Source organism: Heterocephalus glaber, unplaced genomic scaffold (genome assembly GCF_053883595.1).
Source record: "Heterocephalus glaber isolate CG9 unplaced genomic scaffold, H.glaber_assembly_v1.0 deba00001613, whole genome shotgun sequence".
NCBI classification, from domain to species: Eukaryota; Metazoa; Chordata; class Mammalia; order Rodentia; family Bathyergidae; genus Heterocephalus; species Heterocephalus glaber.
Genome location: NW_028258384.1, coordinates 13487740 through 13511601, shown reverse-complemented (window position 1 = coordinate 13511601; position 23862 = coordinate 13487740). Strand labels below are relative to the sequence as shown.

The 23862-nt window shown below is 34.6% G+C and overlaps 1 protein-coding gene across 1 annotated transcript in view; it reads right to left on the bottom strand.

Moving 5' to 3' along the window:
- Dach2 (dachshund family transcription factor 2) overlaps positions 1-23862 on the bottom strand; it is a 764989-nt gene that overhangs the window by 104382 nt on the left and 636745 nt on the right. Inside the window, exon 7 of the mRNA XM_087196571.1 lies at positions 8757-8892. Within this exon, the coding sequence (XP_087052697.1) occupies positions 8757-8892 (136 nt within the window). The remainder of the gene's footprint in view (positions 1-8756; positions 8893-23862) is intronic.

Sequence of the window (23862 nt, the reverse complement as noted above, 5' to 3'; positions counted from 1 at the left end):
ACAAATGCTTGTGGGGCTGTGGGGAAAAAGTAAACGTTCTCTATTGTTACTGGGAATGTAGACTGGTGCAACTGTTGTGGAAATCAGTGTGTAGATTCCTAAAAAAACTGGGACTATAGGTTTCATTTGACCCCGCTATCCCCCTTTTCAGTATTTTTCCCCCAAATTAAAAGCATCATACCAAATCAGTATGTGCACACTCATGTTTATACTAGCACAGTTTGTGATAGCTAAATCTTGGAAACAACCCAAATGGCCATCAACTGATGAATAGATAAAACGATTTTTTTTAAAATGTAATGTAGTACTATTCAGTCATAAAGAAGGATAAACTCGAGACTTCTCTAGCTAAATAGATGCACCTTGAAACCATACTCAAGTCAAATAAATTGAACATACATGCATAAATATCATATTGTCTTTCTGGTGTGAGAAACTGAAAGTGTAAATAACGACAAAAGAAGTATAATAGATATTGTGAAATAGGAAGAAATTGTTTGAAATTATACTAACTGTGAGAAAAAGCTATAGTATTATTAGGAAATTAGTTGAAAGATTAGTAAATGAAAATATATTATTTTAAGATCATGATACATTGTGTATTTACTGTTATTCTCTATTTTTGTTGTGAAAATTTTTTTCATAAAACAGCTTTTAAATTTTCTTTATTAGTACCTACTTGTATTATATTAAAATAAACATTTAAAAAATCAATATGATGCTGAACCATGCAAAATTTAAAGGAATTTACACATAATACTTGTATAATTGCCAATACATTCCCATTAAAGCATCTAAAATGTTAATGCTTTTAAAACTATATGAAAATTAGTTATCTATGTCCATAATTTGTTTCCTAAAATGCTTCTAAAATAATTTTTCTTTCAATACATCATGAGTTTTAAAAATTATGCATTTCACTCACTGCGGAAGTTTTTGCAAATATTTTTGCAAATATTATAATTAGAAAGATTAATAGAATATACCCTTCTGGTAATTATTGTGATTTCTCATAAAACATTTCTATTGAAAGATGTAAACTCTACTAATTTTCATCCTTGTCATTTTATTCACTGTAATTAGATTTTATTAAAACATATAGCTCTATTGGGCTGGGGATTTAGCTCAGTGGTGCCTGCCTTTCAAGCAGAGGTCCAGAGTTCAATAGCTGGTACAAAAAAAAAAAAAAAAGCATATAGCTCTATTAATAAGCAATGGTTAGGGCCAGGGATTTAGCTCAGTGGCATGACTCCTGCTTCACAAGCACAAGGTCCTGAGTTTGATCCCCGGTACTGAAATAAATAAATAAATAAGACATGGTCACTGTAAATATTAGGAATTTTCAACTATTTTTATTCATTTGTAGGTAAACTCACTATCATGCTTGGTCAACTGTAGAGTACAGAGCGTAATTCTTGTGGGTGGAATAAGGAATATACAATGCTATTAAGATTGTTTTTCTAGGGTATTATATCGCCTTGGAGATTTTTATTTCACTTATAATTTAAAGTTGCACAACCTCTTATGATGTGTTTATCACCAAGTATATTCCTCTATGTGCTTTTCTTTTAGCTAGAACTCAATAAATTACTATATATTCCTTTCCCTTCGTTTCCCTTTCTTTACCCTGATCAATAGAAAGATACTCCCAACAAAATAATGTGTGCTTTAGTTTCATAGTTCATTAATGATCATCTAGCTATAGCCTATTATCTTGTTCAGACTCTCCTGAGAAAGTTGTATACAAAGTTGTACTGTGTCCATAGAATAAAGATAAAAAATCTCTACATCTTCTGGGCTTTAAAATTAGGCCCATAGAGGGCCGGGGATTTAGCTCAGTGGTTTCGCTGCCTGCTGCGCAAGCGCAAGGACCCAAGTTCGATCCCCGGTACCAAAAAAAAAAAAAATTAGTCCCATAGGGCCATGGAGCTCAAGCTCTATCTCACTGATACTTCACCATGGCTGCACATTAGAATTTCCTGCAGAGATATTGAAAATCAAAACAAAACACTACTTCCTAGACTGCATTTTAGAGCAAGAGAGTCAAACTTTGAGTGTGTGGCCTGGGTATTCACAATTGTAAAGCCTTCACAGTTGATTATAATGTGGAGCAAGATTAAAGAATCACTGAGTTTATTATGAAGCTAAAGATCCTCAAAAATATGTATAATATTGACAGGCTAAATGAGACTTGGATGAATTTAAACAAGAAAAAAAATAGCTTTTTTCTTCCTCAACACAAATCCAGAATTTAACACTTTCTCTCCTTCCTCAAATTCCTTTCCTCCTCTCAAAACACATTCTTTTGAGGTGTCTAGAACTAAACATTATTTTGCCTGTACAAATATAGAGTACATTTAATATTACAGTCTCAAGTTGTGTCAGTTTTTCTACAAATGACTCAAATGTATTCTTCTTTATAGCAGAGTAGTGATTCGTTGTTATAAATACATTTTTTATACATTTATCTGTTGATGGACACATAAGCTATTTCTAAGATTTAGTTATTATGAATTATGTTGTTATAAACATGGGTATGTATGTATCTCTGTAATATAATGCCTTCAGTCAATTCTTTGGGGAAGATTTCTAGATATATCAGACATACAAGCTTAACTATCACATGGTTTTTCTTCTTTTTTTTTGTACCGGGGATCAAACTCAGGACCTTGCACTTGTGAGGTAGACATAATGCCACTGAGCTAAATCCCCAGCCCAAAGTATAAATGAATTAAAGAGCAAAATATAAAATAAATAACAGGAAACAGGGAGATATATCTTTGTAAATGAGAAAGAGACCAAGAAATGGAAGGAAGAGGGGAAATGCACATAAAAATAATTGTGTATTATATACGTGTACTGACTCCTTGCATTGAATGTAATCATTATGTACTACAAGCAGGCACTAATAAAAATTAAAATTAAAAATCTAGGCCTTACCGAGGTCCTGAGTCACGCGGAAGACACCGAATCACCCCACTGTAGATAGGCAGGTCTGCCCACACCCTACCGAGGTCCGCAGTCCCGCGGAACACGCCAAATCAGTCAGCTACAGACAGGCAGGTCTGTGCATGCCCTACCGAGGTCCTGAGTCACGCAGAAGACACCAAGTCACCCCACTGCAGACAGGCAGGTTTGTGCAAGCCCTACCGAGGTCCTGAGTCACGCAGAAGACACCGAATCACCCCACTGCAGACAGCCACCTGATTCCACATTACCAAGGCGCAGAGGACACCAGACCACCAGACCAAGGTACTGAGTCCCACTGTTCCCGGCCCAGAGGTAGGGGCTGCTGAGCCACCATCCCACTGCTCCTGGTCCAGAGGAAGGGGTTTCCCGGCCACCATCCCTCAGGCTGCTCCCAGCCCACAGGAAAGGGCTTTTGGGTCACCATCCCTACCACTGCTCCTGGCCCCTGTCCCACCTCACCCAGCTCAGAGGAGGTAATCCGTGCAGACGCTAACAGATCCCCACCACAGTCGAAATGAGAAAACACATAAATAAGTCTCAAAACCAGACGTCCAGATCACCTACAGCAACACCAAAGGGAAATAAGATGGAACACTCTGATACTCAACCACCTGGACCCACTGAACTGGCAACAAAAGGGGATCTGGAAAAAATGAAATCAGAAATAATTTCTCAGATAACAGGAGAAATTGTGCTCCTAGAGCAAGACATGATTAATAAATCTAGAGAGGAGCTCAGGAACATGATGGAATCCCAACATAAGAAACAAACGGAATCCATAAAACAGATGCAAATAGATTTCCAGGACATGAAAAACTCCATTGAATGTCTACCCAGCAGAATGAGGCAATGTGAGGACAGAATTTCAGATATAGAAGATAAGATTGCAATTAGTGACCAGGAAAAGAAAAAATGCTTCAAAATTATAAGGGAACATGAGAAATCAATCCAGCAGCTGCTAGACGATTCAAAAAAGAATAACATAAGACTGATTGGGCTCCATGAAGAAACAGGGGAGAGTGCAGATGACATAAAAAATCTCTTCACAGAAATAATGGCAGAAAACTTCCCAAGCAGGGGAAAAGAGCTTGACATACACATAAGTGAGGCATATAGGACTCCAAATAGCCTTGATCAAAAAAAAATCTACACATAGGCATATAATTGTTAAGATTCCAGAAACACAACAGAAGAACAAAGTTCTCCAAGCAGTCAGAGAAAAGAAACAACTCACATACAAAGGAAAGCCCATCAGAATCACAGCAGACTTCTCAACACAAACCATCAAGGCAAGAAGAGCTTGGAGTGACATATTCCAAGCCCTAAAAGAAAACAGCCTCCAACCCAGATTGATGTACCCTGCAAAACTATCTTTTAAATGGATGGAGAAATAAGATACTTCCATGACAAAGAGCACCTTAGGAATTTCGTGAATACTAAACCAGCACTCCAAAGAATTTTACACAATAGCCTAGGAACAGACATTGAGGATCACAACCCCAGGAAGCAAAGCAGAATGAACCCATCTGGCATGGCAAGAAATTAAATGTAAAGGGGGAGAACCCAACAAAAAGAAAAAGTCATGGCAATGACAAGTCAATACGTTTCAGTTATAACCATCAATGTTAATGGTCTCAATTCAACAATCAAAAGAAATAGACTGGCAGAATGGGTCAAGAAGCAAAATGCAACAATGTGCTGCATACAAGAAACACACTTAATTCAAAAGGAAACTCATAGACTGAAAGTTAAAGGGTGGAAAACAATACTGCATGCGACAGGAACCTGAAAAAAAGCAGGAGTAGCTATCCTCTTGGCAGATCAAGTAGAATTTAAACCAACACTAATTAAGAGAGATGAAGAAGGACACCACATCCTTGTAAAGGGAAGAATCCAAGAGGAAGAGATGACAATCATAAATATCTATGCACCAAACACTAGGGCACCCCACTATATAAAACAAATACTAACAGACATGAAAAGTCATCTATGCACTAATACAATTGTAGTGGGGGACCTCAACACCCCACTGTCACAAATAGATATATCAACTAGACTAAAACTAAGTAATGAAATACTAGAACTCAATCGAACTCTTGAAAAAATGAATTTAACAGATGTTTACAGAGTCTTCCACCCCACAAAATCAGAATACACATTCTCAGCTGCACATGGGTCATTCTCAAAAATAGACCACATACTCACACATAGAACATGTTTAAGTAAGTGCAAAGGAATTCAAGTTATCCCCTGTATATTATCAGACCATAGTGCGATGAAATTGGAGATCCGTAGCACAAGAAACTCAAAAAATTTCATTAACATGTGGAAATTGAACAACACACTTCTGAATAACCAATGGGTCACAGAGGAAATTAAAGAAGAAATCAGACAGTTCCTTCAATTAAATGACAATGACAATACAACATATCAGGACCTATGGGACACAATGAAAGCTGTCTTATGAGGGAAATTCATAGCAGTGAATATGCATATTAGGAAAACAGAAGGAGCCCAATTAAACAACCTGATGCTGAACCTCAAGCTTCTAGAAAAAGAAGAGCAGGACAACCCCAAAGCTCATACAAGGGAAGAAATTATAAAGATCAGAGGAGAAATCAATGCAATGGAGACTAAGAGAACGATACAAAAAATCAAGAAGAGACCCAGAATAGCAAAAGCAATTCTAGGTAACAGAGACATGGCAGGGGGTATCACAATCCCCAACCTGCAACTATACTACAAAGCTACTGTGATAAAAACAGCATGGTACTGGCAAAGAAACAGACCTGAGGACCAGTGGAACAGATTAGAAGATGCAGAAACAACGCCAGACACACTCAGCCATCTCATCTTTGACAAAGGAGCCAAACACCCTCACTGGAGGAAAGATAGCCTCTTTAATAAATGGTGCTGGAAAAATTGGGCTTCAACTTGCCAAAGATTAAAACTAGACCTGTATCTCTCACCATGCACTAAACTAAAATCAAAATGGATTAAAGATCTAAATATTAAAATAGAAACTCTGAACCAGTTGGAACAGAGGTTAGGTAGAACCCTTGAAGACATCAGTGTAGGAAAAGATTTTATGAACAAAACCTCAGTTGCCCATGAACTAGCACAAACAATCAACAAATGGGATATCTTCTTATTGAAAGGCTTCTACACAACAAGAGAAACCACCAGCAGTGTGAAGAGACAACTCACAATGTGGGAAAAAAATCTTCACTTGCTCTTCCTCAAACAAAGGTCTACTATCTCGAATCTATAAAGAATTTAAAAAGATCAGACCTCCCAAATTTAAAGACCCAATCCAAAAATGGGCATCTGAAATCAACAGACATTTCTCAGACAAAGAAGTAGAAATAGCAAATGAATACATGAAAAAATGTTCAACGTCACTGGTCATTCAAGAGATGCAAATGAAAACAATGCTGAGATTCCACTTTACTCCGGAAAGAATGGCTGCTATCATTAAATCAACCAATAACAAATGGTGGCGGGGCTGTGGGGAAAGAGGAACCCTGCTCCACTGCTGGTGGGAGTGTAGACTGGTGCAACCACTGTGGAAATCAGTATGGAGATACCGCAAAGATCTAGTTTTGGAAATCCCATTTGATCCCGCTATTCCACTGCTGGGGATCTTCCCCAAAGAATTAAAAGAATCATACCACAGTGATATATGTGCACCCATGTTCACAGCAGCACAGTTTGTAATAGCTAAAAGTTGGAAACAGTCCAAATGCCCATCAACTGGAGACTGGATAAAGAAAATGTGGTGTTTTTATAAAATGGAGTACTACTCAGCCATAAAAAATGAGAAATTAGAGACATTTATAGCTAAGTGGATGCACATTGAGGCAATACTCTTAAGTGAAATAAATAGGACACACATGTGTAAATACCGAATAGTTTCTCTGGTGTGAGAAACTGAAAGTGTAAACAAGGACTAAATGTATAATGGGTCATGTGAAATAGGAAGAAAAGGGGCAAAGGGGAAGGAAGTGGGAAGGCTAAGGGAAAGGATAGAAGGGAATGGGATTAATATGAGAAAATGGAAAAATAGGAACAAAATTTTTGTAAATAGGGAGGACTGGAGGGGTTGAAGGGAGGGCTGGGCAAGGGTGAAAAAGAAGAACCAAGAGAGACTATGTAAAGGTGCAAATTTCCAATGATGAATGTCATTATATTTTATACCTAAAATGTACCAATGATTAGAATGAATAATCTATAATGTAAAATAGGAAGAAAAGGTCCAAGGGGGTAGGGGTAGTGGGAGCCACAGGGGAAAGGAAAGAAGGGAAATGAAAAAATGATGAGAAATGGAAAAAATGGAAATAAAGTCTTTGTAAATAGGGAAGGGTGGAGGGCGTGAAGGGAGGGCTAGGAATGGGGAAAAAACAAGAACCAAGATGCATTATATAAAGGTACAATTCCCAATGAGAAATGTAATTGTTTTGTATACCTATAATGTACCAATAAAAGAATTTAACACAAAAAAAAATCTAGAAAACATGTAACATTCCAATTGTAAGACTAAAAGAAAATCAGGAGTCATTTTCCCTAAAGTAAATGGACACATAGGAAAATGGACTGTGTAGTTTAGAAGATTAATGAAGACTTTACCCAGCTCAACTCATCCATAATTACTATATATTGAGAATTGCTAGAGCTGAACGTATCTGTTAATTTCTGCAAGCTTGGGTAAGATCAGATAGCAAGAGATTAAAACCAATCAAGGTAAAGTCACTCATGTAAAATAAAAGTTTATCATGTACCAATGATTAGAATGAATAATCGATAATGCAAAATAGGAAGAAAAGGTCCAAAGGGGTAGGGGTAGTGGAAGGGGCAGGGGAAAGGAAAGAAGGAAAAGGAAAAATGATGAGAAATAGAAAAAATGGAAATAAAGTCTTTGTAAATAGGGAAAGGTGGAGGGAGTGAAGGGAGGGCTAGGAATGGGGAAAAAATAAGAACCAAGATGCATCTTATAAAGGTACAAGTTCCCAAGGAGAAATGTGATTGTGTTGTATACCTAAAATGTACCAATAAAAGAATTAAAAAAAATAAAATAAAGGTTTATCACATCATATCTCTTTATGACTTCAAATTTGTGAAGTGTTTTTCTACGTACTATTTCATTTGATCTCAAAATAATGCAGTTCATTAGGCAGTGAGGTAACTATTTCAATATAATACGTTAAATGATATATTCGAGATGTTATAGCTAGCTAGTGCTGGACCTATAGCTAGATTCCAGTGTCCAATGTGGCCTATCATATACAACCAATTTCTAGAATGTTGTTTATGATGTAACTCACCTGAGACTAAAAAAATGTAAGGAAAAGCATGTTCAGTATTTGTGATCCATACTGTTGAGACTGTGGCATATAGTATATTGACTCACTTTTTAATTACTCTTATATAACTAATTGCTTAAAGAATATTTCATCTTCCATTATTCCAAAGGGTGCTGGGAATGCTACAAGTGTATTATATGGCAATATCTGTTACAATACAACATATTGAACTAACATAATCAAAAATTCCATGAGAATGAGTGATAAAGAGAAGCTTTTGCATACAATAAACGTGACAAACTTAGGTTTTATTTTGTTGGTCTTATTGTTTCAGCAATTAAAAAAATGACAACTTCAAAAAGCTGTATACAGTATGTTAAACAATTGTCAGCTCCTCCTTCTCCTTTCTCTGCCCCCCTTTTGTGTCTAATGAGGAATTTCTTGAAAAAGTATCTTCAAATTATTTGTTTCAGGTAAGACACTCACCCATTTTCTCTGAATGATGATCCCTCTGAGAGGGAGGGCTGGACACACTGCTGCTGGGGTGGGAGGAAGTTTGGCTCCCAAGGTGATGGCTCTCTTCCAGAGAGGGAGCAGGAGAAGGACTTTCTAAGATCCGCTCCTAACACAGAAAGAAACACAAAAGTTAATGCCATCTGTTTGCCAGTTTTCCCTAACATTTGAAATGTTGATGTCTCACTTCTCCTGAAAGTGTGCTCAGCCACAGTACCTGGGCCTTACATATCTTTAGACAAAACCTCATTTTTGGTTCTTGTCAAACTAATAAGATATTGTAAGAGTTAAATAAGAAAAGAAAGCAAAGGGCCAAAAGGCAAGCTGAGTACATGAAGAAAGTTCAAGAAAAGTTAGTTTCCACTTCCTCTCAGAGCAAACGTATAAATGATTACAAATGTAGATGTTTAGTGAAAGTTATAGTTATTATAAGCTTCTAGATTGATATAAAGCTCATACTAATTTCATGAAGAGTGATACTAGTATCTGAATCGGATATCACATTTTCCAAATGTAAAATTTTAAGAATCATAAGGGAAAAAAACCAAATTGTGGCATCTAGTATATGTTTAGTTTCTCTGAACAGACAAAAATTAGAGAAATGATATACAGTGGATCCTTGACTTACAAATTCAGTTCATTCGCAAAGGCTGCTTGTAATTCAAGTTGGTCAATTGAAGGAGCAGAGTCCTATACACAGCCATCAAAATCTCTCTCCTGTATACAGGCAGATCTCAGTGTCCCTAGAGAGATATTGGCCCAGGATTTCTCAATTAACCTCACACAGGAAAGGATGTTGTAATGTTCCTTCCAGAACTCTTTAAGGGTTAAATCTGTAGCTGAGACCATCTGGACGCACAAGCAGCTGGCATTCGGGTCATAACTCAAGCCTTTATAAGTTAAAACTAGAATTCTGGCCATAACCCAAGTTGTTTGTTTGTCAAGCCAGTCATAACTTAAGGTCCACTATACCTCTAATCAGACCTTAAAAACTTATGTTGAATTCTGTCAATGTAATGTTTGAATAGTCAGAGGGACATAATAATTTTTTAACAGTTAATTCTACAAATGTCAATTCCTTAGTGATGCTTAAAGATTTATAATTTTAGATAAAGAACTTGAATAAAAATCAAATATTGTTGCATACTTTTATAGTATCTGCTATGACTGTCAAGACTTTTGTGTTTATGAAAATTGTTATAAAACATTGAAATTTTTCACTACATGCATGTCATATAGATGAATAAATCTGAATCATTTGGTTAATTTTATCAATAAAATAACAAAATTGCAATGTGTATGAACATAGTGGAAAAAATATAAGTAAGTGGTAGACATGCTTGGACAAAGAATATTTGTTCTTTAAAATATTTAATTAATTCATAATAAATTTCTTAAATCAAATATTCTGTCTAGTTATCTATAATTACATCAGTATTCCAATCATAACAGTATAAATTAGTTTATCAAATATGTGCTTCTTCATTGGTTTTGTGTGAGAAGACTAAAAGGTATAAATCTCCTAAAGAAAAATTGTGTTTGTTTCATGCAATAATTAATGTTAGAGTTAATTTCACTATTGGTAGTTAACATTTTGCAATGTCTGTCATTTCGGCAGGAAGAATGTCACCTTCCCAAAAGATATCCAGTCTACACACATCTTAATTGCTTAAACCAGTGATATGTTATATTACACATGGCCAAAGGGACTTTGCAGATATGTTTGAGAACCTTGATATAGGGAGATTTTACTGAATTATACTGGTAAACCTAATCTTATCCCAACAGTTCTTAGAAGTGGAAGACAGGTAGAAAAAGAGTCAGTGATTCAACATTTCAGGCCTCTAAAAGCTGGAAAAAGCAAGGAAACATATTTTCCCAGGAAGCTACATAAAGGAATGCAGCTTTTCTGGCAACCTATTTTTAGCCTTGTAAGACCCATGTCTGAATGCCGACCTACAGGAATCTAAAGTAATGAATTTGTATTGTCTTGATTCTATTAAATTTAGGGTTAGCTATTGAAGTGGCATTAGAACACTAATACATTCATAAGTATACTATATTCATTTTTGAATATTATTTTACATTATTAGAATTTTATTACAATTCAATAACTTTACTGAAATTATTAGTAGATTTTGAGTATATTAGCTGCAGTATTACGTAGTAGTTAAAAACAATAATTGTAAATGTTTGGTACATTTAAAGATTTCATAACTGTTATCAAGGCTTATAAACAATGTTTTGAAACAGAATATGTAGGAAAATATTTAGTTATAATAATGTGCATAAGGCACAATCAAAATAAAGTTTATAAACAATGCAGAGGAAAATGATCAACTTTTTTCCCCAATAATTTTACTTCTATTTTGGAGAGAGAGTATGGGGATAGAAAGGAAGACCTTAAAGCCCTTATATCACTATATTTTCCCATATTGAAGATAAACTAAAATTTCATCAGTTGTGAAACCCAACTGAAACTATCATTTTTAAATATATATTATCTAAATAATATGTGTGCATGTGCATATACATGTGCACACACATTAATGGAAAAAATCATATATGAGGCCAAATTTTTGTCTTTCACTGTTGTAGTCTCATTGATTTATGCCCAAATATATGCATAAAATGCAAAATTTCAGTAATTTTCTTTGGATTCTATCATTAAAATTTTGCTTCAAAAGATATATATGAGGGTCTGGGATTTAGCTCAGTGGTGCCGCTGCCTGCCTCGCAAGCACAAGGTCCTGAGTTCGATTCCCAGTACAAAAAAATACATATGAATTAACTACAATATATCTAATCAAACTGAATGAATAAATAGCAACACAGGACAGCATTGACTGTGCAAAAATTGAACTGATAAAAATCACTGTGTAATGGCAAACAGAAATCTTATATAGAGCATATTCTGCCATTACAAATGGAAAAATTTTCAGTAATGATGGTTTGCAAAAACAAGAGAATCCAACTGACAGTGGTACTTGATCTTGTCTACTCTGCTAATAAAAAAAGAAAACTCATTCTGAATTTAAAAGAATTGGAAGAATACACAACTAGAGAATTTGTGAATAATAAGAAAAAATGTAATATGATAATAAAGGATTCCCTTATGTTTAACAATATGAACATGAGTGATTTACCTTCAAACTCCTTTTTGCCATTTTCAAAACCATATTATGTAATACCATATTATGAAAACATTATTTAAAGAATGAATATTAAGAGGGACAGTAACATTGTGCATGAAGCAATATTTCTGTTTTAAGATTTTATAACATAAAATTTTCCAAATTTAATCAAGAATCAGTTTAATGACTAATGATATTATTCTCATAAGGCAGCCCAGAGAGCAGACATTTTTAACCATCTAAACCCTATTAGATGAGTCCAGTATCTTATATTGATTTAGAATTATGTGTGTTTTTTAAAAATCATGTGTTTCCATTTTATCTTTCTTTTTTCATTTTTTTCTTTTCCCTTCCTTCCTTTCCCTCTCCCCCCACTTATGAACCCCTTCCCATTTGAACATTTTCTTCTTATTTCAAAAGCTCTTGTAAATAAGAAGAGGGAGAGGGGTTGAAGGGAAGGGAAGGGATTGGGAAAAAAAGAAAAACCAAGAAATATCATGTATGGTACAAATTCCATAAAATGAATGTGATTATTATGTATATCTAAATTGTACCAATAAACTTAATTAAAGATAAAAAATATCGTGCGGAACTGAAATGTTTAATCTGTCCTGAAATAATAATAATTATATGGACAATTTCTTTTTTTGCAATAAGCAAATCAATATTTCAGACCCGTAATCAGTATGCATGCATCTAGCTGCTTAACTGCAATGTGCTTTGGTTCATTAGATGGCTACTGTTGTGTCTTAGCCTAGCTAAAATTTCACAGCAAATTAATTTCTTTTATTACAGAAGAGAACACAAATGATAATGTCCTCACCATTTGCCAAATACAGGGTTAACAATATTTGCAACAAATCAGCAAGGCATTTTAAAAGAAAAATTGCAAATATAAAGCCTCAGTCACTTTTACCCATTGTTGACTTCATTTTATGTGCCATTTATGACTTTACTACCCTATTACTTTGTGTGTATTTCATTCATGGCATCCCCAAACAGCTGCAACTTCTCTAAAACAATGCAGAATTCTTCTCCAGATTCAAAGTAGCAAAAGAGGGAGATTTCCAAAACTGATACATTCTTATACAACCAAATCCCTTTGTACTCCTTCAGTTTGTAAAATTATCATCAATAAACTCAGATTCTAACATGTACTTACAGTTCAAGGATGATGCCTAAAAACAATCACTATATGAATGGTATCAATTGATACATACATAGGCCTCCTCTACCAATTTCCTTTTATGTTGGGATATATCACAAATGGCAAAAGGGAATAGGCACCATACTAAACCATTTGCAAATACATTGCTTCTTCATAAAACGCAAGAGCAATGCTTAGAAAAATTTAGACTTTTATAACATTTAATACAATTTGGTTTAAGATTCAGTTTATTGGCACTGAAGCATCAACTCTGACCCTTTTCAAGGAGATCATTTATTTTACCTCAATGTATTCCTTTATTTCTTTAGAAATATGATAGAATACACAGAATTTATGAAGGACTAATATATTTGTATTAAACATCTCTATAGACATTTCTCAGAGAAAGAAGTAAAAGTAGCAAATAAATATATAAAAAAATGTTCAACATCACTGGTCATTCGAGAGATGCAGATGAAAACAACGCTGAGATTCCACCTCACCCCAGAAAGAATGGCTGCTATCAAGAAATCAACCTATAGCAAATGCTGGCAGAGTTGTGGGGAGAAAGGAACCCTTCTTCATTGTTGGTGGGAGTGCAGACTGGTGCAACCACAGTGGAAATCAGTATGGAGATACCTCAAAAAACTAGAATTAGAAGTCCCATTTGACCCAGCTATCCCTCTGCTGGGTATCTTCCCAAAAGAATTAAAAGAATCATGCGTGATATATGTGTGATATATGGGCACCCATGTTTATAGCAGCACAGTTTGTAATAGCTAAAACTTGAAAACAGCCCAATTACCCATCAACTGGAGACTGGATAAAGAAGATGTGTTTTTTTTTCATAAAATGGAGTTCTACTCAGCCATAAAGAATGAGAAACTAGAGACATTTATAGCTAAGTGGATGCACATTGAGGCCCTACTCTTAAGTGAAATAAACAGGACACACGTGTGTAAATACCAAATAGATTCTCTGGTGTGAAAAACTGAAATTATAAATAAGGATCAAAATATATAATTGACATTGAGAAATAGGAAGAAAAGGTCTAAAGGTGTAGGGTAAGTGGGAGGGGTAGGGGAAAGGAAACAAGGGAAAAGAAAAAATATGAGAAAGGGAAAAACATGGAAACAAAGTCTTTGTAAATAGGGAAGAGTGGAGGAGCTGAAGGGAGGGCAGGGGAATGGGGAAAAAATAAGAACCAAGACACATCATATAAAGGTACAAGATCCCAATGATGAATGTAACTGTATTGTATACCTAAAATGTACCAATAAACTTAATGGAAAAGAATCCCTATCATGTGGCTATTTGTATGTGCACATGTGTTTCATTACCTTTTAATGATAACCATATCAGTTTTGACTTATTGCATCTGGCATTTTATTCTACTGATTCTTATCAAACATTCAATGAAACTATGTAACATAAACCTTGTCCTTTTATTTCTATTTAATTTTGAACTCAACTCTCACTGTAATTAATATTCCAAATGTTAATTGGTTAATGAACTCCTAAAGGATTTAATGGTATTTCACTGCTGTGAAGTGGCTTTGAGAAGTTTATCTGAATACTAGATATTTTATTCATGCATGTGTCCGGATATTTCATATTTAATTGATGCTCTCCTTCTGTACTGTCACCAGATTTCTGCAGAAGCAGAACAGATTGCAACTTGGCAGACTTTAATAATAAATCCAGGGACAGGAAAATAAAAGTTTGTTCATTATTGATAGCAACTTGGTTTACTATAAATTCTAGAAAAAATTTGAAATCCAAACTTGATATCTCTAAATACTATTGAAATCATGGTCCTTGATTGGTCTTTATGAGCCAGTTTAAGTATCTGTGTTCTGCAATCACCAATTTGTCACTGTATGTAAATTAACCTAAATGAATACTTCAGTTTTCATGAACTTGGGGGGAACATGACAAGGAAGCCCTTGAGGTGAAAAGGAGAGAAAAAATGCAATTTAGCTATTGTTAAGTTCCCTATTCCAAGATAGAAATTATCACCTTATATGTATTTCACAGTTTTTGAAACAACAAATCCACAGTACTCTTATGTTTGATTTCCAAGTATAATTAAGTACCTTACCACTCAGAGAAAATATTCTAGATATTGGGTGTTTTCATTCTGCAGTGATTTTGAAGGCATGATGTCAATCCTGAATTAGAAGAGGTAATATAACAGTATGCATAAGGAACAATTCCAAATTGAAAATGCACCTGAAACATGCAGCCTTGAAGGAATCCAAAAATCATAACCACATTCTATTTGTGAACTATGTGATCATAGGAAAAGACTCTCACACCTTCAGTGCCATCAACCTGTCCTGGAAGAGGCTGACAGACTAAGGGAATTACATGCTCATAGTATGTAAGTTGTCTTATAGAAAGAATATATAGTCAGTGGGAAAATGAAAGCTTCTAAATTATGTTGTATGCTTGGAACTCTGCTAGTCACTCACTCGGGCAACACACACACACACACCCACACACGACCCTATTCTTGCTCAATGAGTCTTCATTTCATGTTTTAAAAGATATTAATAACTTTGCCTTCCCATGGAGAATTTAGAATGATACATAAGGTAATTTTTTCAGTGAATTTGAGTTATCCCCCCAAAAATATTATACTCTGTTTTGACTAATTTTAATACCAGATGATCACGTAATAATGGCACTGCTTTGTGACCATTTCCTTTCAATTCATTAACTGCCAACTGTGTAATCAAACAAGAAACACAGCAAATCAGATGGTATTGATAAACAGCCAAATGCTAACTGTTAACCATTTTTTATTTAAACTTATTTAATACATCCGAAAAAAAACTATGGTCCACTGGCAAGCAAGTTTTTCTACAAACGCAGTAAAAATATGATATAGGACATTCAAATGTCAAACAGGAAATAGACTTCCATACTACCTAGATATTTTACTTATTTTTTCTGTAAGAATTTTTCCATATTCAATGATATAATTGAAGGATAAATAGTCTTTCAACCCTAGTGATCATAAGGAAAATTCAAATTCATGTTGTGGTTGTATTAGGAATTAGCTAAAAATGCTAAGACCTAAGCCAACATTAATCAGATCTAAGCCAGAACTAAAAAGTAGTATGTGTTTGGCATAACAATGTTCCCAAACTCGTTTGTGCCAAAATGACAACAAAACCGATAAACATTAGTTTACAACCTGCAATGTCTTTTCCAATTTTGGAATTAAAGCCTGCATTACTAATGATTGTTTTTGTTGAAAACACTTCCCACAGTTTAATATCCAGTGAATTCTTAGCTTTCACAAATTTGGGCAACAGATACTTATTAAGTGACTAACGTACCCTATTAAGGATAGAAAGAAGACCTATGGGTCTTTTTGCATGGCATATGGGTGTATATAGTCCAAATTAAAGACTACTCCACATATAAATATTCAAGATTACTTAAAATAAAACACAAAACAGGTCAACTTGTATATTAGAATAAGCACATCCTCACTAGCTACTGTTGGGCCCCTTATTCTTCCTTTGTGGAATTAATTTCAAAGAACCATTAAGATGAACAAATGTTCTCTAAGGAAAGTGGCTACTACCTAAAAATGAATCTAATTATAGGGCACCATTGGTCCTGATAATAATAAGAGAGCTCAAAGAAGACCCTATATAGAGGAAGGTATTTTTGTCTATGCTAGTTCTTGGGCTTGATATTGGTTTCCGCTTATTATTATTTTAAATGGATTCTGGAATATAAAACATAAATATCATTAGAGAATATATGCTAAGTATTTATTACATTCCAAAAATTGTCCTAAGTGTATTTACATTTTATTACATTTATTGAAGAAGGTACAATTATAATCCCCATTTCATTGAGAGATGAGGCAAACTGAGACTTAAATAGGTTCATGAATTTGTCTAAGGTCACACAACAAGGAATGATAAAATCAGTATTCAAATCCAGACAGTCATTATGTCATATTTCCTCCATTGAAATTTGTTTTTGAATCCATCTTTGCTTACAAATTACAATGTCTGTTTGGTATATAATTCTGCCAGAACCCTCATGCCTGTTTCATTTTCATGTTTTTTTTAAGACAGTGTAACAGTTCTTCACACATATTAAACATTTGCTAAATCAGTGCTAAATCTGCCTCTGTTTTATAACAATGATGAAATTAATGAAATTCTACAAGAACTATACTTTCTGTGCAAACATAAGTCTAATTGCAATAGACTTGCTGATTTTTTAATTAGTATTATATTTTCTTCAAAGATGGCTGATGGTCCTGGAACTTTCTTCGCCCCTACTCAGTGTAGTTCTGTCTAACAGAACTTTCAGCAATGATGGAATTTTTCTATATTTGCTTTGTTTAATAAAGTAGCCACAAGTAATGTGTGGCCATTGAACATTTGAAATATGACTTATTGGAACTGAGTACTTACAGTTTTAACTTCATTTAGTTAATTTGAGTTGATATAAGTACATGTAACTAGTGATTACTATCTTGGGCAGCCTTGCACTAATGGGAAAGTTCAGTGCATCTAAGATTTGTTTTTAATTCTTTATATCCATGGAGGTGAGGAAATACATCAAACATTTAAAAGTATTTATTTTATTAGAAGTCTAGGTTTCTAAAAGTTATGTCACTTTTCAGAGCTTTGAAAACCTAAGATTTTTTCCCTTCTTGTGAGTTCTTACTATGCCATCCAGTTCTATTCTCCCTTTTAGTACCTTTCACTTCTTAAGTACTGTACATTTGCAAGTATTAACATCTCTAATCACTAACCTTTTTTAACACTGAAGTGGAAATATTTACACTATGATTGAAGAAAATTACCCAAAGTCAGTAATGCCCAAATACCTTCCAGTTTGATATAATTCTATTTTAAGAAAATATGGTCTACATTGAAAACCATATTATTTATTTATATTTATACAGATGTGTCCAACTTTGAGTTAATTTATTATGTTTTTCTGAAAGAATATAACTTTATGGACATACTGGTTAGGGAAATTTAAGTCTTTGTTTAATGGATATAGGGGAAATTGACATGTAAATTCTGATTTGCTCAACATTTCAAATTTGCTGTACCACTTTAAAAGAGGAGAGGTATCTCTTGGAGCCTATTCAATGCAGAGTCAATTCTTAACTATTCAACAGCTCTGTGAGCAAGTTGTTAAAGTGCTGGTAACTTGAAAACAGTGATAGTGGGAACAGTTATACTCCAGAAATCAGCAAATACTGTCAACCAAATTTTCTCTTTCTTTTGTCTTTATTTTGGAGGGTTGTTTTATAAGCCCACAATTGAATAATGGCCCAAATATAAAATCTGAAATGTTAAAGTTGCTATTTCATTATAGAAATCAGAGGTTTTTATTTTACTCTAATGTTTAACATTATTTGACTAAGAAAATATTAAATTTATAAGTACACTAAATCCTGTGTTCTTCTTAGTCTGTGAATATTCAAACAAAATGGGACTGTCACATTAAAAAAAAACGCATGTATTCTTTCATTATGTACTCAGTAACATTCATCTACATCCTCAAACTTTCCTTTAAATAAACTTGAAAAATTAGAGAAAAACATAGCACGAAAGCTACCAGTAAAATTTTAAGCATAGACAAGGTAGGAGAATATAAATCATCCTATAAAGTTTTTCTTCATGTTAAAACTCAGGAACCCTTGCTATAATGGACATAAAAGCAAATTCTGTGCTTTTTCCCCAAGAGAATACATGTGAGCTCATTTTATCTATACACTTTTTTTATTCATTAAGTTTACTGGTACATTCTAGGTATACAATATAATGACATTCATCATTGAGAATTTTTACCCTTACATAGTATATCCCAGTTCTTATTTTTTCCTAATTCCCCTGCCCTCCCTTCAAAACCTCCACCCCTCCCTATTTACAAAGACTTTGTTTCCGTTTTTTCCTTTTCTCATATAACTATTCAGTTTATTAATTATCTTTCTTCATTAAATTGTGAATCTTGACAACTATCTGACCTGAAAGGACTCCATAATTGCACAACAAATAATATGGGAAGACCAATAAACTTTTAAAAGCATGCATTAGTGGCTTCTCATTCAGTTAGTTATCAATAAATGGACTTGTTAAAAGATAACAAATCAGTTTGCCCGAATTAAAATGAAGAGTTAAGGTAGCTTGTGGCTTATAAATAAGCCTAACTACTTTTCAGGTGAAACACTATCTACAAAGCAAATGTGAGTTCTATATGTAAATACAGAAAGAAAGATGATCTGTTTTACAGAAAGGAAATTGAAGCACAGAAAGTAAAACAGTTTTTCTCAGGCTCTTGATTAGAAATGCTAAATACTGAAAATAAGTACAGTTTGTACAGCCAGTCAGTCATTCATTAACTGGATATGTTCTATATATGATAGACTCTTAATATTTAAATCACACACTGAATGACCGAGTTTCAATGGAAAATGTAATCAGAATCTCATGGCCATTAATGACAAGCATTAGCACAGGCAGGAACTTAATGTGAAACATGCTAAAAAGATTCTGAAAGACTGATTTTTGAAACTGTGATTCACCAAGGAGCACAATGAAAACAAATACTTTTGAAATACAGATGAATGTGTGGAAGTTATATCCTTATAATTAGAATATTATATGGCTAATATATTGATATCTTTAAAGAAAGTGAAACTTTAACATATTAGTACACTAATACATATTAATACATTAATACATATTAATACATTAATACATAATTTTTATTATGGTATTGCCTTTGAATCATTATTGCTAAAACTAATAAACTTATTTTTATACAATAACAATTTTGTAAAGAGAAAAAAAATCCCTTGAAAACTTTATTGAAAGCTTTTCACTATTCATGGAAATCAACTTTTTTTTGACATGGGGTCTTTGTATGTTGCCCAGGCAAAAAATCACTTCTTTTTAGAATTTTCTTTTCATTTCCCTATCATCCTCCAATAGAAGTTTACTTCTGATAGATTTGTAAAGAAATTTTATCAAAGGACATTTGACTTTCAACTTACTTTAGTCAAAATATATGAGGATAATTTCAGCATAACATGGTTTCTGTGTATTTGGCAGGATTTAAATAAACTTGCAATGTAATATCAATGTTTAAAAAGTAGTCCAAATTGTGTTTGTGATGTCTCAGACTTTCTTTTTAAAAAGATTGTATATCGGAGGGTAGAAAGATGACTGAATGAAAGTAACCTCTGGGCGACTCAGTGGTTGAGCAACGTCATCGCAATTAAAAAGAAACTTCTGTCCAGGGAAAGTGAGGAAGAGTTCTGGGACTCAACAGTCAAGGTGAAAGAAAACCTAAATAGAATGGAAATCAGTAAAAGCAACTCAGAGAAGGATGTGGAGCAATTCTCACAACTTCAACCTGGATTTCCCAGCTGGGGGGCAATGATCATAAAGTTTCCAAGCATATGGTGAAAGGCCAATTAAGGCAAATCCAGATATTACAAGCCAGCTGATGGTCCTATTGGCAGAGGAAAGTTAGCCCCAGCTATGGGATTAGATTTGAAAGTGATTCTACCAACCCAACAACCTGGCATTAGAATGTGCAAGCTCTCAGAAGGCTATAACCAAAGCCACCTTGAGAGCAGTTCTGTTATTAGGGAGAACAGAAGGCCTCATGGGAGTAAAATTTAGAGCTTCTGGTGAATGCCCTAATGCATCATCTTTGTGGGAGAAGGGCACCTGAGAGTGTTGGCTGAGAATAATGTGGAATAGGATCTCTTTAGAAAGTTTCAGCAGGAGGGAGTATGGAAAAAAATGAATGCAGTGTGCTTGAGAAGAATGCGTACAGTATTTGAGTGAGATGATTACAAAGTGTTGGGTCCTCTGGGCCACTTCTGCCCAAAGCTTAATGGCTTAAAATTTCTCCCTCCTGTACTCTGGGGATTCTCAGGGATTTACAGCTGAGCAGTTTGGCCATTTTCCATGCTGCACAGGTGCACTGTCTAGATTCATCTGGGCAGAGGATAAGCCCAACTGGGACAGCCCAGAGGCTAAATTACAGATGTTAGAAAGCATAGACCATGGTATAACCACAGAGGCCACTGCTAATTGTATATCCTGAGGACCTCAGGAGCAGTGTTATAGCTAAAGTTCATGCTGCTCAGTTGGTCCTTCAATTTTCCTCTTTCCAAACACATCTGAATATGTAAACCTATTTAAATAGCCTAGGGTGGACCGCCTCCTCCACCCCCTCAGCCTCTCCTGCAAGATATGCCACTGCTCCAGAGAGGCTGAACTGAATTCTCATCCTGCACGGTATAGAGGCTGCTAAGCCCAGATCAGCAAAAAGGAAATGCGAAGCCACATGGTGTTTTACCACATTGCTGGACCCCGAAACGAGGTGGTTTTACTGAATGTGAACCTGCCCTGTGTCCTCCCAACACTGCTGAGGCTCTGTTGAAGACAAGGGTCCCTGACTGCTACTCAGGCTATTGCCATACTCCTAAATGTGTAAACAAACATCTCCAGGATCTAAATCCCGAAGCTCAGCCATTATAATCTCAACTTGCTCAACAACAGTGGCAGCAGACAGAAAACTTCCCTAACTGGTTCGAAACAACCTGGGAGGAAGAAAACAGAATTGAGCCTGTCTGTATATCCAAGCAAAATTCTTGGACACGAGGATTTGCTGACTAGTCTTTAGTTTTTATTTGTTTTTATTCTATTTCTTATACCTTTTCATCTGTCTATTCTGTCTTCAATTTTTGTTTTCATTTTGTTTTGTTATTTCTCACTATTTTTCCTCACATTTATTTTATTTATCTTCATCTCTCCTTTACTTGGATTTTTTCTTGTTCCCTTTTTACTTTTTCTCCTGTATCTTTCCTCTTACTTTTCTTCCTTTGTTATACATCACTGCTGATACAGTTTTTTTCTTTTTAACTTTTATTAGTACATGACTGTAGTATATAATGATTATGAGGGGAGGTGGTACATGTACATTGTTATGCTTTATGTTGTTAATCTTTAATTTTAGTGTATTGTATGCAATCTGCATCCCTTTTCCTTCTCATTATTTGTTATGTGGTTATGTTATTTTAATTCAGTTTCTACTGTATTGATACATCATGTTTGTTTATATGTGGAAATTGTCACTGTTTGTTGGTGGAATTTACTTCAGCCACATCCCAGACCCACTGGAACCTGAGAGAATAATTCAGTTTAAATGAGAGAGATAATAAAAGCCCCAAGCCAACAATCTGGCCCCAAGTAGGCACAGTTAGAGAGGAATTAAAGATGCTCCTGGAAATTTATGCCCAACAGCAGCAGAAGAGAGAAACAACACTGTGTAGACACTACACATACGAAGGACTCCAGCAGAGTGAACCCATAACCTTTCAGAGGGTACTGTATTGAAAAAATTAGAAAAGAATTCAGATTCTTCCCCCACATACTCTACTGACTCTACAACTGACTCTACTTCCAGATGGACCCCACTCTTGGAAAGTATACAGAGAAAGGAAGTCACTCAGGGTCCACCACTGTATACTGTGTGTCAATTCCCATTAATAACAGACAAAGAAGGCATAGAAAAAATACACAGTGAAATCTCCTCAGAGCTAAATTCAACACTACACTACAGATGGATATCTGAGGGGACACTGTCAAGAGAAATTTGCCCCCAAAGTAGGGCTACACAGAAAGTAAAGGAAGGCCATTCCAATAGATGTAGAGATTTCAGTGGAAATTAAGAAATATGAAAAACCAGGCAACAACATGCCTTCAAAAATTAATATTTTCATTGTGTCTGATTTCAATGGCATCAAAGTGTGTCAAATATCAGACTAATAATGCAAAATAATGATAAATTGATCAATGAACTCAAACAGAATACAAATAAACAATTGAATGAAATAAGGAAGGCAATAAAAGAATTTAATAAATTGGATTTCTGAAAAAATAAAACAAAATTCTTGAAAATAAAAAGGTCAATGTGTCAAATAAAATGTTCACTTGAAAACATAATAATCAGCTTAATCAAGAAGGGGACAGAATCACAAGGCTTGAAGATAAAATAGAAAATTATTCATACAGCAATAAAGAACAAAATAAGAACTTATGAAAAAAGCATGGAATAACCCTAGAATATGATTATACAAATAAATTTTTAGCAAAAGGATTGGGGATGTAGCTCAATGTTAGAATGCCCCTGGGTTTGATCCTTAGTAATTCTAAACAAACAAACAAAGGAACAAAACAATTTATCATCAACAAAAACAATGAATGGGATGAAAAGACAGCCTACAGAAGGGAAGAAAAATCTTTCCCAGCTACCCTTCCAATAAAGAATATCTAGGACATACAAAGAACTCAAGGAGCTTAACACTCAAAAACTCAATTGAGGGCCCAGGATTTAGCTCAGTGGTTCCGCCACCTGCCTTGCAAGCACAAGGTTCCGAGTTCGACCCCGGGTACCAATAAATAAAAATAAAAAATAAAAACAAAAACCCAATTGATAAGTGGAGAAATGAGTCAAAAAAAGAGTTCTTGAAAAAAAGTGCACATTGCTAATTACTATATGAAAAACAATGTTCAGCATCTTTAGCCATTAGAGAAGTGCATATAAGAGCTACATTGAGAATACATCTTACCGCAGTCAGAATGGCCATTGTCAAGAATACCAAAAATTAAATTCTGATGAGGATGCAGTAAAAACTTAAACCTTTTACACTTTTGGTGGGAACGTTGGAAATCAATATGGAGATTACTCAAAAAACTAAAAATAGAGCTACCTTTTGATCCAGCTA